The 16,302-nt window shown below is 40.8% G+C and overlaps 1 protein-coding gene across 1 annotated transcript; it reads right to left on the reverse strand.

The window, feature by feature from the left end:
• Window positions 1-923: 923 nt before the first annotated feature.
• Window positions 924-12,117, reverse strand: rpf2 (ribosome production factor 2 homolog). The gene is made up of 10 exons (XM_079375499.1): window positions 12,025-12,117; window positions 11,024-11,156; window positions 10,561-10,598; window positions 7,725-7,764; window positions 5,629-5,710; window positions 5,477-5,553; window positions 5,275-5,374; window positions 2,646-2,748; window positions 2,424-2,568; window positions 924-1,280 (listed from the first exon to the last, which is right to left on the reverse strand). Exons 1-10 carry the CDS (start codon window positions 12,045-12,047, stop codon window positions 1,056-1,058), a joined length of 966 nt encoding a protein of 321 aa, XP_079231625.1. The 5' UTR covers window positions 12,048-12,117; the 3' UTR covers window positions 924-1,055.
• Window positions 12,118-16,302: the final 4,185 nt, after the last annotated feature.

A 16,302-nucleotide genomic window follows, 5' to 3' on the forward strand; every position in this document is an offset into this window, starting at 1 on the left:
TGGTATGATGTTGGTTCAATAGAAAAATGATTTTATTTTTTAAATAGCTTGGATGTAGTAAGCTACTTTTGCCATGTTGCTGTAGCTTAGCTTGCTACATTTCCCAGGGCTGGAGCTTTAGTGTAGTGAAGCTTCATTTAAAGAAGAGTAACTGTTAGCTTACCTCACTACATCTTCCAAGTAGCTTGCCCAACACTGATTGTAACGAATAACGTAATGGAATTAAAATCTGAGAAATCTGAAAAGGCCAGTAGTAGCTTGCATTCCTGAAAATTAATGTCTTTCGTTTAACTTTTTTTTTCCATTGTAAACAGTTGGCAAATATTTCTGAATGGTCTCGTCATGTTTAGCTGATTACATCTTCAGCTCTCAAGTCTCGTGCAGCTCAGGGTCTGTGAATCCCCTTCTTCGATTTGATTGGCTGTTTCAAACATTTTGAGATTGAAGAGTGTTTCTGAGTCAGAGCACGCTGTATTAATTAGATTTTGAATCAAACGGGCTATTCATCTGGGCCGATGGAAGGATAGCCTATACGTACATTAACTACAATTCATTTTATATATATATATAAAAAGCTCCAGATGGTCAGTCCGACACTGGCTGTGAACAATGATGTCTGAAGGTCAGTGATGTTGCTATAAACCAGTTCAGCTCATCTGATCAGAGGATAACACTAAAACAATCAACTCGTTAACAAAGCACATTCATACTCACTGACCCGATGAACTCGGTATGATCTTCTCTCTAATATGATTCAATAAATCACAGCTAAACTGAAGCGGCTTATTAACCAATCAGTGAAGAATCAAGAGTGTTGAGGCTTTATAATCACACACATGAACAGCCTGATGATAATTAATACTGAGCACAGATGCAACTATGACAGCAGAGAAAAACATAAAACAGATGCCAAGCTTAGAATATGAATTAAATGCATTTTATTGTATAGGAAAGTCTAAATGAAATTTCATTAGGTCAGAATCTTAAACTAGCAGGAAACACAGTGGTTGATAGTTAAGGGCTAAGTGGACAGGTCGAGTCGGTGGAAGCTCGTCTCAGGCGTCTGCTGCTGCAGGAGGATCTTGCAGGACAGTCTCAGGCGTCTGTAGTTCTGTCCGCGGTGCTTTGGCCGCCGGCGTCTCGGCCTTCTGCTCTCCCCTCCTCTTCCTCAGGCCCTTCATCTTGCGCGTCTGGAGCTTGTCCAGGTTCTGTTTCTGCATGTGCAAGCGGCCCAGTCTGGTGCCGAAAGCATCATGGGAAATGTTCTTCTTCTTCTTGGGCTGCGAGTGAAACAGAGGCAGACGATCAGGACGAGAGGCTGGAGAAGATGTTTTACTCGCTGAGATGAGGTTTGATTTTAATCTACAGCATCAGATCTCTGTTCATTAACCTGACACTCAAACAGCTCTACGAGGCCAGGGACTAACACTCTCTGCTTTTATTAAATTTAATACTAAAAGCAGTTTTCGTTTGGTCAAAAAGCATGGAATTCCGTCAGCGCCACCTGCTGTCAGAGACTGGATTTACAGAGACTCACATTCAGTCTGTGTGCAGTTTCTGTCTGGACTCAACACAGACCGGATCTACATGCCCTGCTGTAATTTAGACCGGGTGATGAAAACAAGCTCATGGATTCTACATTTAAACAATTCAGATAAATTATCTAGAATTATTTATGGAGCAGATAAAATACATATAATCAATTATCATTTTGACTTGACCCTTTTCTTTAACTCTTTCCCCGCCAGCGTTTTTGTTTTAAGTTGCCAGCCACCGCCAGCAGTTTTGATGATTTTCACCTAAATTTGACGGCCTTCAGAATATTTTCTGCTATGAATATATGAGCATATTACATATCAAAATAAAGAACCAAGCTGCTTTTAATAAAAAAAAAAAAAAAAAAAATGTATTCTATCTTCATGTGTTCATGTTTTATCACCACTTGAAAGCACATAGGTTTCATCAGAAATACAACATTTCCAACATTTTTTCACCTGTAAATAATTATGAATAACTGAAATTGCATTCAATAAACAGAACAGACAGACACACACACATATAGGCTACATACATACATATACATACTGTACATACACACACGCACGCACATACACACATATACATACATGTATATAGATCAACACGCGCACACACACGTGTCTGTGTGTGTGTGTGTCTGTCTGTGAGTGAGTGAGTGAGTGAGTGTGTGTGTGTGTGTGTGTCTGTGTGTGTCTGTGAGTGTGTCTGAGAGTGAGTGAGTGTGTGTGTGCGTCTGTGTGTGAGTCTGTGAGTGAGTGTGTGTTTCTCTGTGTGTGTGTGTGTGTGTGTCAGAGTGAGTGAGTGAGTGTGTGTGTGTGTGTGCGCGCATCTCTGTGTGAGTGAGTGAGCGTGCGTGTGTGAGTGAGTGAGAGAGTGTGTGTCACCTTCACTCCTCTGGGCTGTTTGTGGGCGGTTCTGTACAGGTCGTCTGAGGCCATGTGGCTTCTCCTCAAGACGAAGTCAAAGGAAGGGCCCATGTCCTGTAGCTGTATCCGGGGCGTGCGACAGCCGGACTTCTTCAGCAGCACTCTGTGAACACAAGCAGAGCGTTAGGAGAGCGTCGCTCGTCCAGATCTGCAGCCATCTGACAGACCGAGGGGTTTTACTTGTAGCTGCGCATGTAGATCCTGCCCTCCAGCGCCGTGAAGTGAAGCACGTGCTCTAGTCCTGCCAGGCGCACCGCTGACACCCGCGGCCCGCAGAAGAAATCTGACACACAGAGAGAGAGAGACAGATTGTATGACCATGTGCATCTCAACAAGCAAGGAGTGAAAGTCTTCGCCAGAGTGATGAAAAGCACAGCCACTTGGAAACACACCAGAAAACAGTAGAAACTCCAACAACAAGAAGCCCTCATCCTCCAACAGAGCCCAGAGCAGCCACCGGACCACCATCACAACACAAGAGCTACACAGCAGCAGTTCAACGACCATAAAACCCTGCAGCTGCTAAACTCAATCAAACAAGACGTCTGCTGAACACCGTCTGCTCCAGACTCATGATATAACTCGCACATACTTACATATACACACACACACACTTTACTGACAAACCTATTCATGAAGTCTTTTAAAATCAGTTGTTGGAATATACAGGGTCTGCACTCTTCTACTTTCGGTAACAAGTCTGCAGACCGAGACTTACTCAGCAGTGTAACAGATATGGACATTTGTATCTTTCATCAAACGAGGTGTTGCAGTAATGAGGCTTTACATTGTCCAATAGGACACAAAGAAATTATTGTTACTTCATTTAAAAATTCTAAAATTAAATATGGCCATGACTTATTTGGTACAAAGACAATTTGAAGCACTTGATAAAAACTGTTAAAATTTAAAATGCATCTATCTAAAACTAAACGTATAATGCAAATCAGTCATATCACAGCATAAGCTTGACCTCTGTGCTCTCTATATTCCAGCTCATGACTCTCTATTACAAACAGCAAAGCTTTCTAAAGGTACAGACTCACATCTTACACTTTCAGTCAAGAGGACATATTCTCATATGTGGAGACTTTAATGCCAGGACCGGAAGAGAAATTATGTAAATATTGTAGATAATCACATATCCAGCGACACCACTTTTCATTCTTCATTAATTATCACACTAAGAAACAGCTATGATAGTTTAGTCAACACCAATGGAAAACAAGTGTTAAAACTTCGTAAAGGTTTAGGGCTACACATCATTAATGGCAGAACCAGAGGAGATTCACTCATTGCTCCAGATTAGGAGCCAGTATAGTCGATTACTCAGTTACAGATATTGATCCAAACTTTATCAATGCCTTTATAGTTAGACCTCAACTTCCCATTTCTGACCACTGCCAAGCAGTCCTTTACCTGAAACAGTCATGTGACAGGGTCAGCACTCCTACACCCAAACATGAAAAACTGTTCCCTTTAAAACCAAAACTCAGTTGGAACCAATCTAATGCTGAAAAATTCAAAGAAAACACGAGCCAGTGAGTGAGTGAGTGAGTGAGTGAGTGAGTGTGTGAGTGAGTGAGTGAGTGAGTGAGTGAGTGAGTCAGTGAGTGAGTGAGTGTGTGAGTCAGTGAGTCAGTGAGTGTGTGAGTCAGTGAGTGAGTGAGTGTGTGAGTCAGTGAGTCAGTGAGTGTGTGAGTGAGTCAGTGAGAGTGTGAGTCAGTGAGTGTGTGTGTGAGTGTGTGTGTGAGTGAGTGAGTGAGTCAGTGAGTCAGTGAGTGAGTGAGTGTGTGAGTGAGTCAGTGAGAGTGTGAGTCAGTGAGTGTGTGTGTGTGAGTGTGTGTGTGAGTGAGTGAGTCAGTGAGTGTGTGTGTGAGTGAGTGAGTGAGTCAGTAAGTGAGTGTGTGAGTCAGTGAGTCAGTGAGTGAGTGTGTGAGTCAGTGAGTGAGTGAGTGTGTGAGTGAGTGAGTGAGTCAGTGAGTGAGTCAGTGAGTGAGTCAGTGAGTGAGTCAGTGAGTGAGTGAGTGAGTGTGTGAGTGAGTGTGTGAGTGAGTCAGTGAGTGTGTGAGTCAGTGAGTGTGTGAGTGAGTCAGTGAGTGAGTCAGTGAGTGAGTGAGAGTGAGACAGTGAGTGAGTGAGAGTGAGACAGTGAGTGAGTGAGAGTGACTCAGTGAGTGAGTGAGAGTGAGACAGTGAGTGAGTGAGACTGAGTCAGTGAGTGAGTCGGTGAGTCAGTGAGAGTGAGTCGGTGAGTGAGAGTGAGACAGTGAGTGAGTGAGAGTGACTCAGTGAGTGAGTGAGAGTGAGACAGTGAGTGAGTGAGAGTGAGACAGTGAGTGAGTGAGAGTGACTCACTCACTCACACTCACTGTCTCACTCTCACTCACTCACTGAGTCACTCTCACTCACCGACTCACTCACACACTCACTCACACACTCACTCACTCACTCACCGACTCACTCTCACTGACTCACCGACTCACTCACTGACTCACTCTCACTGACTCAGTCTCACTCACTCACTGACTCACAGTGAGTGAGTGAGAATGAGACAGTGAGTGAGTGAGAGTGACTCAGTGAGTGAGTGAGAGTGAGACAGTGAGTGAGTGAGAGTGAGACAGTGAGTGAGTGAGAGTGAGACAGTGAGTGAGTGAGAGTGAGTCAGTGAGTGAGTCAGTGAGTGAGAGTGAGTGAGAGTGAGTCAGTGAGTGAGTCAGTGAGTGAGAGTGAGTCAGTGAGTGAGTCAGTGAGTGAGTCAGTGAGTGAGAGTGAGTCAGTGAGTGAGTCAGTGAGTGAGGTCAATCACCTGTCAGCAGGTTCCTCAAGCGCTGGTGCTCCCTGTCAGTCTCGAACAGCTCCCCGGCAAACACCAGCAGCGGTTTGGTGCCCTCGGGACACGTGTCCGTCTTCACACACACACACACACACACACAGAGAGAGAGACAGAAGCTCGGGTCAGACACGTCACACACAGATAATGATGCTCAAGAGTCATCTCTGCAGTGTACCTTCAGGTTTCTCAGAGACACGAAGCTCTCGATGCCCAGCTCGAACATGTCCAGCAGGTGGAAGTCAAACAAGCGTCCTGCAAGTGGCACAGACACAAGTCAACACAAGCTCTTCCTCTAACACCACCTCACCTCTGACCGCTCTCACGCACCGAATATCAAATTATTGGGCCTCTTCTTGTTGTGCGAGCCGAACAGAAACAAGGAACAGTCTGATTTCTTGGAGAAGAATTCCTGCAGGAAAGCAAACAGATGACTGTTAGGTGCTGAGGAGCCCATATGAGGCTTATTACGGTCAGAGCAGGGCTGTGCCATATGGACAAAAATTATCTTCATATTTTCTGGGATTTTACCGATAATGATAATTAGACGATGTTTTGCTGAGTGTGTTATTGTGCTGGTATCTTAAGAACTACCGTGGACTGCTGACTCCTGAAGTTTTTGATATTCTTCATATTCTGTGTGCTGGTGAGTTCACACTGATTAGAAATTAATCTTTTCCAATCGGTTTAAATTGATTTTTACCTTTTATAAAGCCTTTTTTTCCTAAAAGTGTGCTTCATCTTTTGAGTTGAATTTTTACATTTAATCGGACAATTAGAATAATAAGACATTTGGGCTGTTATCGAGCAAATTAAATCAGTATCAATAAAATTCATCTTTGCACAGCAGAGGAAACACAGAAGCTCATCTGTAGAGGCATTTAGATGCGTTTAGACAGTTTAATGCAGATCAGAGCAACACTTAAAGGGACAGTCTCCAAATTTAATAAGTTTCTCAATTTTAATGAGTTTATTCTCAACATTTTATTTAGACTTTTTTCTCTATATTTAACGACTTTAATATCAAGATGGTTTTATTTTTGTATTATTGCCTGGCCCTAATCCTCTTTTGTAATACTGATATTTGAAATTTTTTTTTTTTTTTAAATGAAAAGATACTGTGAAATTAAAACCGCCAGCAGGTGGCAGCAAGTCACTGTTAATAAGTGAATCATTGCGACTGAACCGAATCATTTAAACAGTTGATTCATTCAGGAACTAAACATCCTGTGTAAGTTATGTTCAAATAAAACAAGCTCTCACACAAAAATATTAAATTTTATTTTAAATGACAAAAGCATTTCAATTAAGATATACATCGTTAAATTCAAAAAGTCCGGCTGTACTTAATGGGTACATTTTTGTGTTCTTTAAGCACACCCCTGTTCCCATTAAGCATGAAGTGAATGAAGTGTCATGCAGCATCTAGACTAGTCCACGTTCAGCTAAATAACACATTCAAAAATCAAATAAAACAAACCAATTAAACATTTGATTCATGGGGATGAACACAGAAACTAGCCTCATTATGAAATGGATGTAATCTTATCTCTAGTCTCTTACGGCTGGAATACATGTGATTTCTGCTCTGATTTCCACAGATTTACAGTCTGGAGAAGATGATGCTAGTTACCAAAGATCAGAGCCAGTCTGTAGATTTGAGTCGACATATGAACAACTATTATTAACAATATCTATGAAATGATACTTTTTCTTATTGATGTCACACTGAAGCTGTGATTTTCATAGTAGTGTCCTTTAAGCTCATCTTAATATGAAATCTTTCAAAATTACAGCGCTGTAAAACCACAGACCAGCAATAAACTGTTAATTAATAATATTATGGATGTAAAAGTACAAGCCAGTAATGCCTGTGCAGTAATATATTAGCGTAGCACACAATCTTCTCCAGCTAGTCAGCTAACTGTGTTCTGGAGCATCTGTTGATAAAACTATCTTTTGGATCTAATGTAATTATTTCCCACATCCATGCTCCAGGTTATAATATGCAAAAGTCTGAACATTAATCTCTTAATTTTACAATAAGTAGTGAAACTTACCCAAAATAAAGGCTTAAACATCTAAAAAATGCACATTTAAGGGGCTCCTCTTTTGGTGAAAGTTTTTAGACAGCTTTCAAAATGGCCGTCAGAGAGTGAACACATGGAGACCCGTATCTACGTGTGCAATGATCTGATTGACTTCAAATTATAAGAGGTATATAGTAACAGACATATTGGTTAAGACATCAAGTAGGATAATAAATATTTTTTTATTTTTATAATCTGATCTCAAAAATGGAAGTGTGCTTAATGGGTACGTTTACCCTACTCGATGTCAAATCGCTCATCGTTAAAACAACAGTTACGATGTTAGACGCTATATATGGCACAGCCCTCGGTGAGTGTCGTGAATTATGAGCTCACCAGCGCCGTGGAGTCGTCGAACGGCCGCACCATGTTCTTCCTGACAACACAACACAACACAATCACAATCTCAACCACAACCTCAACCACAACCTCAATCACAACCTCAATCACAACCTCAATCACAACCTCAATCACAATCTCAATCACAACCTCAATCACAACCTCAATCACAACCACAACCTCAATCACAACCACAACCACAATCACAACCTCAATCACAACCACAACCACAATATCACAACCTCAATCACAACCACAATCTCAATCACAATCTCAACCACAATCTCAATCGCAACCACAATCTCAACCGCAACCTCAATCACAATCTCAACCTCAATCACAACCTCAATCACAACCACAACCTCAATCACAACCACAACCTCAATCACAATCTCAACCACAATATCACAATCTCAACCACAATCTCAATCGCAACCACAATCTCAACCGCAACCACAATCTCAACCACAACCTCAATCACAACCACAACCTCAATCGCAACCACAATCTCAATCGCAACCACAATCTCAACCGCAACCACAATCTCAACCACAACCTCAATCACAATCTCAACCTCAATCACAACCTCAATCACAACCACAACCTCAATCACAATCTCAACCACAATCTCAATCGCAACCACAATCTCAATCGCAACCACAATCTCAACCGCAACCACAATCTCAACCACAACCTCAATCACAATCTCAACCTCAATCACAACCTCAATCACAACCACAACCTCAATCACAATCTCAACCACAATATCACAATCTCAACCACAATCACAATCTCAACCTCAATCACAATCTCAACCACAATCACAATCTCAACCACAATCACAATCTCAACCACAACCGCAATCTCAACCGCAACCTCAACCACAATCTCAATCGCAACCTCAACCGCAACCTCAATAACAATCTCAATCGCAACCACAATCTCAACCGCAACCACAATCTCAACCGCAACCACAATCTCAACCACAACCTCAATCACAATCTCAACCTCAATCTCAACCACAATCTCAATCTCAACCACAATCTCAAGCTCAATCACAACCTCAACCACAACCCCAATCTCAACCTCAATCACAATCTCAACCACAATCACAATCTCAACCACAACCCCAATCTCAACCACAACCCCAATCTCAACCACAATCTCAACCAATCACAACCACAATCTCAACCTCAATCACAATCTCAACCACAATCACAACCACAACCTAAATTTCAATCACAATCTCAACCACAACCTCAATCACAATCTCAACCACAACCTCAATCTCAACCACAATCTCAACCTCAATCTCAAACTCAATCTCAACCTCAATCACAATCTCAACAACAATCTCTATTACAACCTCAATCTCAATCACAACCTCAATCTCAACCACAACCTCAATCAATCACAATCTCAACCACAACCTCAATCAATCACAATCTCAACCACAACCTCAACCACAATCACAACCTCAATATCTATCACAATCTCAATCTCAACCACAACCTCAATCAATCACAATCTCAACCACAACCTCAATCACAACCTCAATATCTATCACAATCTCAATCACAACCACAACCTCAATCACAACCACAACCACAACCTCAATCACAACCACAACCTCAATCTCAACAACAATCTCAACCACAACCTCAATCTCAACCACAACCTCAATCACAACCACAACCTTAATCTCAATCAATCACAATCTCAAACACAACCTCAATCACAATCTCAACAACAATCTCAATCACAACCTCAATCTCAACCACAACCTCAATCACAACCTCAATCTCAACCACAACCTCAATCTCAACCACAACCTCAACCACAATCAATCACAATCTCAAACACAACCTCAATCACAACCACAACCTTAATCTCAATCAATCACAATCTCAAACACAACCTCAATCACAATCTCAACCACAACCTCAATCACAACCACAACCTTAATCTCAATCACAATCTCAAACACAACCTCAATCACAACCACAACCTTAATCTCAATCAATCACAGTCTCAAACACAACCTCAATCACAATCTCAATCACAACCTCAATCACAATCACAACCTCAATCTCAACCACAATCAATCACAATCTCAACCTCAACCACAACCACAATCACAACCTCAATCTCAATCAATCACAATCTCAACCACAACCTTAATCTCAATCACAATCTCAAACACAACCTCAATCACAATCACAATCTCAAACACAACCTCAATCACAATCTCAACCACAACCTCAATCACAACCACAACCTTAATCTCAATCACAATCTCAAACACAACCTCAATCACAACCACAACCTTAATCTCAATCAATCACAATCTCAAACACAACCTCAACCAAACACAACCTCAATCACAATCTCAATCACAACCTCAATCACAACCTCAATCTCAACCACAACCTCAATCTCAATCAATCACAATCTCAACCACAACCTTAATCTCAATCACAATCTCAAACACAACCTCAATCACAATCACAATCTCAAACACAACCTCAATCACAATCTCAAACACAACCTCAATCACAACCACAACCTTAATCTCAATCAATCACAATCTCAAACACAACCTCAACCAAACACAACCTCAATCACAATCTCAATCACAACCTCAATCACAACCTCAATCTCAACCACAACCTCAATCACAACCTCAATCACAACCACAATCAAAACCTCAATCTCAATCACAACCACAACCTTAATCTCAATCAATCACAATCTCAAACACAACCTCAACCAATCACAAGCTCACTCACAATCACACCACCTTGAGCTCAAGCTGCGGCGGCGCTGCACTCACCTCTTGTAGAGCACGGCGTTGGGTTTCTTCAGCGCATACTGAGAACAACAGACAGACAGACAGATGAAGAAACACACAAGCAGTGAAGGAGGGAGCATCTTAGAGCTGCTCCATTAATCAAATGTGATTGTCATGAGCATCTCGTCAGTAAAGCAGGTTCTGTGATTAGTAGTAAATCTCCATCGCATGCTTTCAGATGCAGCGGTATTTAATACACCGAGCCATAGTTCACCGACAAACTATACAAAAAAATGCAGATGATTTAATGGCACGATAATGAAATCGAAGAAATCGTTCATGATACTGAATGTTGTTTGTTCTGTGTAATATACTGTATGCTGCTGCATCTGAAAGCAGGTGAGTGATGAAGATTTACTACTAATAACAGAACCTGCTTTACTGAAAGATGCCCCTGACAGACAGTTTCTGCCTGATCGTGGTCTCTGGTGCAGCGGCGTCTCACCACGTCCTTCAGCGCCTGAGAGACCGTCTCGCTGGTGTTCCCTCCTTTGATGATCATGGTGTTCTTCTGGCCCTCGATCAGCTTGGGCTCGCGGCTCTGCAGGAAGCGTTTGGAGCGCCTGGTCTTGGCCTTCCTGAGGAGCCACACACAGACCATCAGTCTCTACACAGACCCTGCTGCTCTTCTACGGTCCCTTCACCTCACAGAATCTCACTGTATTCTTACACTCGCAAGTTATTCCCTTCATACGCTTTTAAGTGAGGACATCAAAATAAGCTCAAGTAGGTACACAAACAGGTTTATTTCACTATATTAGTGAGCCCATCTCAGGTATCTTTTTTCTTTCAACTTTATATTATACACTACCAGTCAAAATAATTATAGAAATTAATACTTTAATTTAGCACGGATGCTTTAAATTAATCAACTAAAGTGATGATAAAGATATTTATAACATTACAAAATATTAAAGAAACCTGAAAAAAATTATACTCCATGGTTTTCAGCATTGATAATAATCAGAAATGTTTGTTGAGCAGTAAATCAGTATATTATTATGATTTCTGAAGATCATGTGACACTGAAGACTGGAGTAATGATGCTGGAAATACAGATTTGATCATAAATTACAGTTTAACACACATTCAAATAGAAAACTGTTGCTTTAAAGAGTAAAGATATTTCACAATTTCACTCTTTTTGCTGTACTTTAGATCAAATAAATACAGGCTTGGTGAGTAGAAGAGACTTCCAAATCTTACTGTTCAAAAGCTTTTGTATTTATGTCCTAATCCTTAAAGCAGAAACATTCCCAGAAACCCGAGTTACAGGCGTTTAAAGGGATTTTATTATGAGGCCACATGGTAATAGTCCCGGTGTTGTGTAAAGAGCCTTTAAACAGCAGTGTATCTCTGATACTGCTCCAGAGAAGAGACCAGCTCACTAACTGCAGGTGGACAGAAGGACGCTAGTAAACGTGAAGTGTTGATCAGTTTACTCACACAATCCCGTCCCGGTGCGCCATCGTGTAACTCTGGATGCGGCGATGGGAACACGTGAAACTGTGTAGAGAAGCCGGACAAACTACACCCGCTTCCGGTGGAACCCGGACGTTTCATAATAAGAGTTGTTTTCTTCACATCACAACTGTCCTTTTCCAGACAAATGAAACAGGACTTTCCTTTTTAAGCTTCAAATAACCAAATTTAATAGGAAATACGTTAAGGAGTGAAAAGTAAAACCATTTCGTGAAACGTTGTTTAAGTTACTCCTTCCAAAAATCACTGGAACACTTTTATATCCTCATGAGAACAAGACAGAAACGTTTTGTGAATTTAGTATTTTTTTCATGTCGTTACATTGTTTAAAGCATAAGATGAAAAAAGTCATTTCAAATAATTACATTTTATTGATGCTATATGCATATATCATATGTTGTGTTTGTAGAGGACACAAGCACTCAGTTAAAAATAAATAAATAAATAAAATGGCATGAATAGGCCAAATATATATATAAATAAATAAACACATAATCTGATTATATATAGTCTACCCACTTTTACTTCATTATTAAAACGTTGAAGGTTTGTTTTACTTTTCTTAGTTTGTGCTTGATAATTAATAATAACAGAAAACATTAGTGTTTCCAGCGTTGGTCGTAAAAGTCACAGCAACATTTTCTCTTTGATTAGACATTTGATTAGGCTTTTGTCTTTTAGGATGCGTTTAATTTCCTTAATTTGAACATTTCCAGCACTGTTTTTAAACTCTTAGTCAAGGAATACTGTATTCATTATCAGAGGCCTCTTGAGGGGCCCTTCATCCACCAGAACCAGGCAAGGTGTCAGACTTTTATTTTGTAGTAATAATAAAATATGCTGTGAGCTTTGTAAATAGTTTTTAGCAAATTTGATTGACTTTTTGTCATTTTTTCTCTTTTTAGATCCTATTTGGGAGCGCCTGCATGTGCATTCAAAGCAAAGTGATAATGCGTCATATGTTCCGGCATCACAGGGGCCCCCTCAGCCCGGGGCCCTGGGCTAAGCATAGGTAAGCCCGTGCATTAATGTGGCCCAGATTACAACCAAACAAAACATTATAGCTCCATGTGTAGTACCTGGAGTCTGCCCTTTTGAGAGTGCTAAACGATATTTATATCAGCACTGACTCTGGAGACTCTGTGGTTCTCATTCCTTTAGATTTATCGGCCGCTTTTGATACCGTAGACCACTCACACTATTATCCAGACTAGAGTCCTGGCTGGGCTCTAAACTGGTTTCAGTCATACCTGTCGGACAGGAAGTGTATAGAGCAGCTGGGTAACTCTACCTCTATCCTGTGGCCTTCTGCAAGGTTCTCTCTTATCTCCTTCTCTGTTTTCTCTCTACATGCTACCTCTGGGCTCTCGTAAACATGGTTTGTCATTTCATTTCTACGCAGACGATACTCAAATCTATCTACCAATCAAAAGAGACAATTCCGCAGTGATTACCTCTCTTCTGCAATGTTTAGAGGAGGCTAAGTCATGGCTTGCCCAAAATGTCCTCTTCCTAAATGAAGACAAGACCAAAGTAATTGTTTTTGGTTCTAATGAGAATTCTCAGTATATAGTGTTTATCTGTTTTTAGATCACCACAGGTGCGAAACCTAGGTGTTCTTGTCAACCAGCACTCACTCCAGAAATGGCTGTTCATGCGTTTGTCACATCTCGGCTAGATTACTGCAACTCTTTATATTGCAGAATATCTAAATTGCACGTCTTCAGCTAGTCCAAAACGCTGCGGCCAGACTTCTTCTGAGGCGTCGCAGACATGAACACATCACTCCTGTTCTCAGATCTCTTCACTGGCTGCCGGTTCATCAGAGAACACACTTCACAATCTACTCTTTGTGTATAAATCTTTACATAGCCTAGCTCCTTCATTTACACACTGCATCTAGAAGCCTAAGCTCTTGCGACCAGGCTTTGTTGGTAGTTCCACATCAAGCGTAGAGGGGAGCGTGTGTTTGCGGTGGCAGGGCCACGACTTTGGAATACCCTGCCTTTAGAGATTAGAATGGCCCTGTTTTTAAGTCCCTGCTAAAAACCTCCTTGTTTTCCTTGATGTATTGATTGCTGTTTTACTGTAATTTCAAAACGGGTTGTTCTTTTTTCTGGCTTGTTTTCTGTGTATGTTTTTATCATTTTCTCTCCTGTAAAGCACTTTGCTCAGCCGAGTGGTGCTATACAAATGAACAAAAATGAACTTGAACACCTATTGTATCTCTTCTTCTTCTGTCAGTCCATATAAACATACAGAAAAAGTTGTGAAATTTGGCACAGGGATAGAGCACAGTCTGAATATTAACTCTCACTCAAACCCTCTAGCACCACCGACTGTCAGAAGATGCCCTCGTGTTTGTTAATAACATGACCCTTTTGATCCTTACGGGCTAGAAAAATCCTTTGATTCCTTGGCTCAAGACGATTAGAATGACAGATCCCCCCCAAACTCCATACAGTTTGCACAATGTCACCTAAAAAAAACTTGGAAATCAAGTTGATCAGTCTGTTTCCAAATAACGTGCCAACAAATTTGTAGAAGCGCTTGCCAAAGAGGATGTGAGGCTATATCTCCGCAATGCTTTATGTATTTAATGTATTTAGACTAAATAATGTACCTGGTGTGTGTTATAATAGCCATGACCTGAGGCTACCTGCACAGTTTGGGCACAGCACCACCTAGTGGTTGGGAGATATGAAAATGGCCATCTTAAACTGGTCTCTTTATATTCAGAGCAGCATGCCGAGTCAAATGGTACCCAATTTTCTTTTTCTTTTTTCAAAGGCTTGATTGTGTTTATGGGGTCCAGCGTAACGTGTTCATTCATGATTTTAAAAAACAAACAAAGAAACATTATTTTAGCATATTTCACCTTTATTCTACGCCGCTGTTTCAGTTCTCTGTAAAGCGGTCTGTTGAGTTCCTGGTTTTATGAAGCCCCTCCCTCAGAAATACACAATGTGTTGTGATTCGCTAACCATCTAGTGCACGTTGTCCAGAAACATCACGCCTACCCAGCATTATGAGTAGTTGCATGTTCCCCAGGGCAGGGTTTATGTAAACACTGGGGTTAGTGATGTCCCGAACCTGGGAAGAAGCTCATTGTAGTCCCTACCTGCCTTTTTTGTAGTCCTTAAACAGCAATTTCTTCAAAAGAAATATCTCACTTTGCATTGAACTTTGAGCATCGTAACTTTCTAGACGTTGCTTTTGCTGTAACAGCAATAAAAGTAAAAAACAAATGAAATCATAATCAACCACCCCTTTAATGTTTCTGTTTGTCTTGTCCCGCCTCCTAATTTCCATTTACCACGCCCCCTTGTTTAGTCCTTGTTTGCTTGATTGTGTTCACCTGTTCCTCATGTGCTCTGCTCCTTTATATTGTGCTTCTTCCCATTCTTTGCTTTTTACGTTTGTCTCGTTCTTATCCGTTTTTGTTGTAACATCTGGTCTGTCTTGTCTTGAGTATCCTGTTGTTTGTTATCTCGTGTTTGGTCCTGTATCCAGAGTTCTCCTTGCTGTCTGGTTAATAAAAAAACCCTTGCCTGCTCATTTGCATCTGGGTCCGATTTCTTGTATTTCTTGTTTTCCTTCACCACATTAACACATTTGATAGCATGATTCCAAACTGCATCTGAGACTGTATCTCTGCAAAGCTTTGACATACTGACACCAAACCTTGTGATATTTTCACCTCACACTAACACACCACATCAATTTGAAACAGCGCCGCCTATTGGTCAAAAGTGAGAAACTATTAAATCATATTACTAATGAATGAATTTATGATTTTAAAGCCAGTTTGAGTAAAATCACCTTAAAAGGTCTTATTTGTGTGTTTGGTCTGATCCGCCATGCTTTGCTCCTCATTCTGCTTCTGTTGTGCTTGACCCCTTAATTGCAGCTATATTTAAAACAAAAATGATGTGCATTTAAATTGTCATTTTATAAGTCTACAGCAAACGTTATTACTCCCAATGACATTTAACGCTGCTGTCAACTCTGCACTCCGACAGTTGACAGAAGAGCTGCAGAGATATGGAAGACACTGTATATTATGTCCTTATCCATTTGACACAAAACTGTTACACAATTAATTTTTTTTAAATAGTTTTTTGTTAATTTTTACAATGACTAAGGAAAACTCCAGCTGCGTCTGAAATCGCTCACTCATCCCTATCTAGTGCATGGCAGTCGAGTGGACTATAGTTGAGTGGACTATATCAGAAGGAGTGA

Source organism: Barbus barbus, assembly GCF_936440315.1.
Source record: "Barbus barbus genome assembly, chromosome: 24".
NCBI lineage: Eukaryota > Metazoa > Chordata > Actinopteri > Cypriniformes > Cyprinidae > Barbus > Barbus barbus.

Bases quoted from the DNA above. Each gene is read 5' to 3' on its own strand.
- rpf2 (XM_079375499.1), bottom strand. From the start codon at position 12,047: ATGGCGCACCGGGACGGGATTGT. The intron at 10,599-11,023 runs GTGAGACGCCGC...TGTTGTTCTCAG, and splicing joins CTCAGGCGCTGAAGGACGTG to TATGCGCTGAAGAAACCCAA. The intron at 1,281-2,423 runs GTGACACACACT...TTTCACTCGCAG, and splicing joins AACAGCCCAGAGGAGTGAAG to CCCAAGAAGAAGAAGAACAT.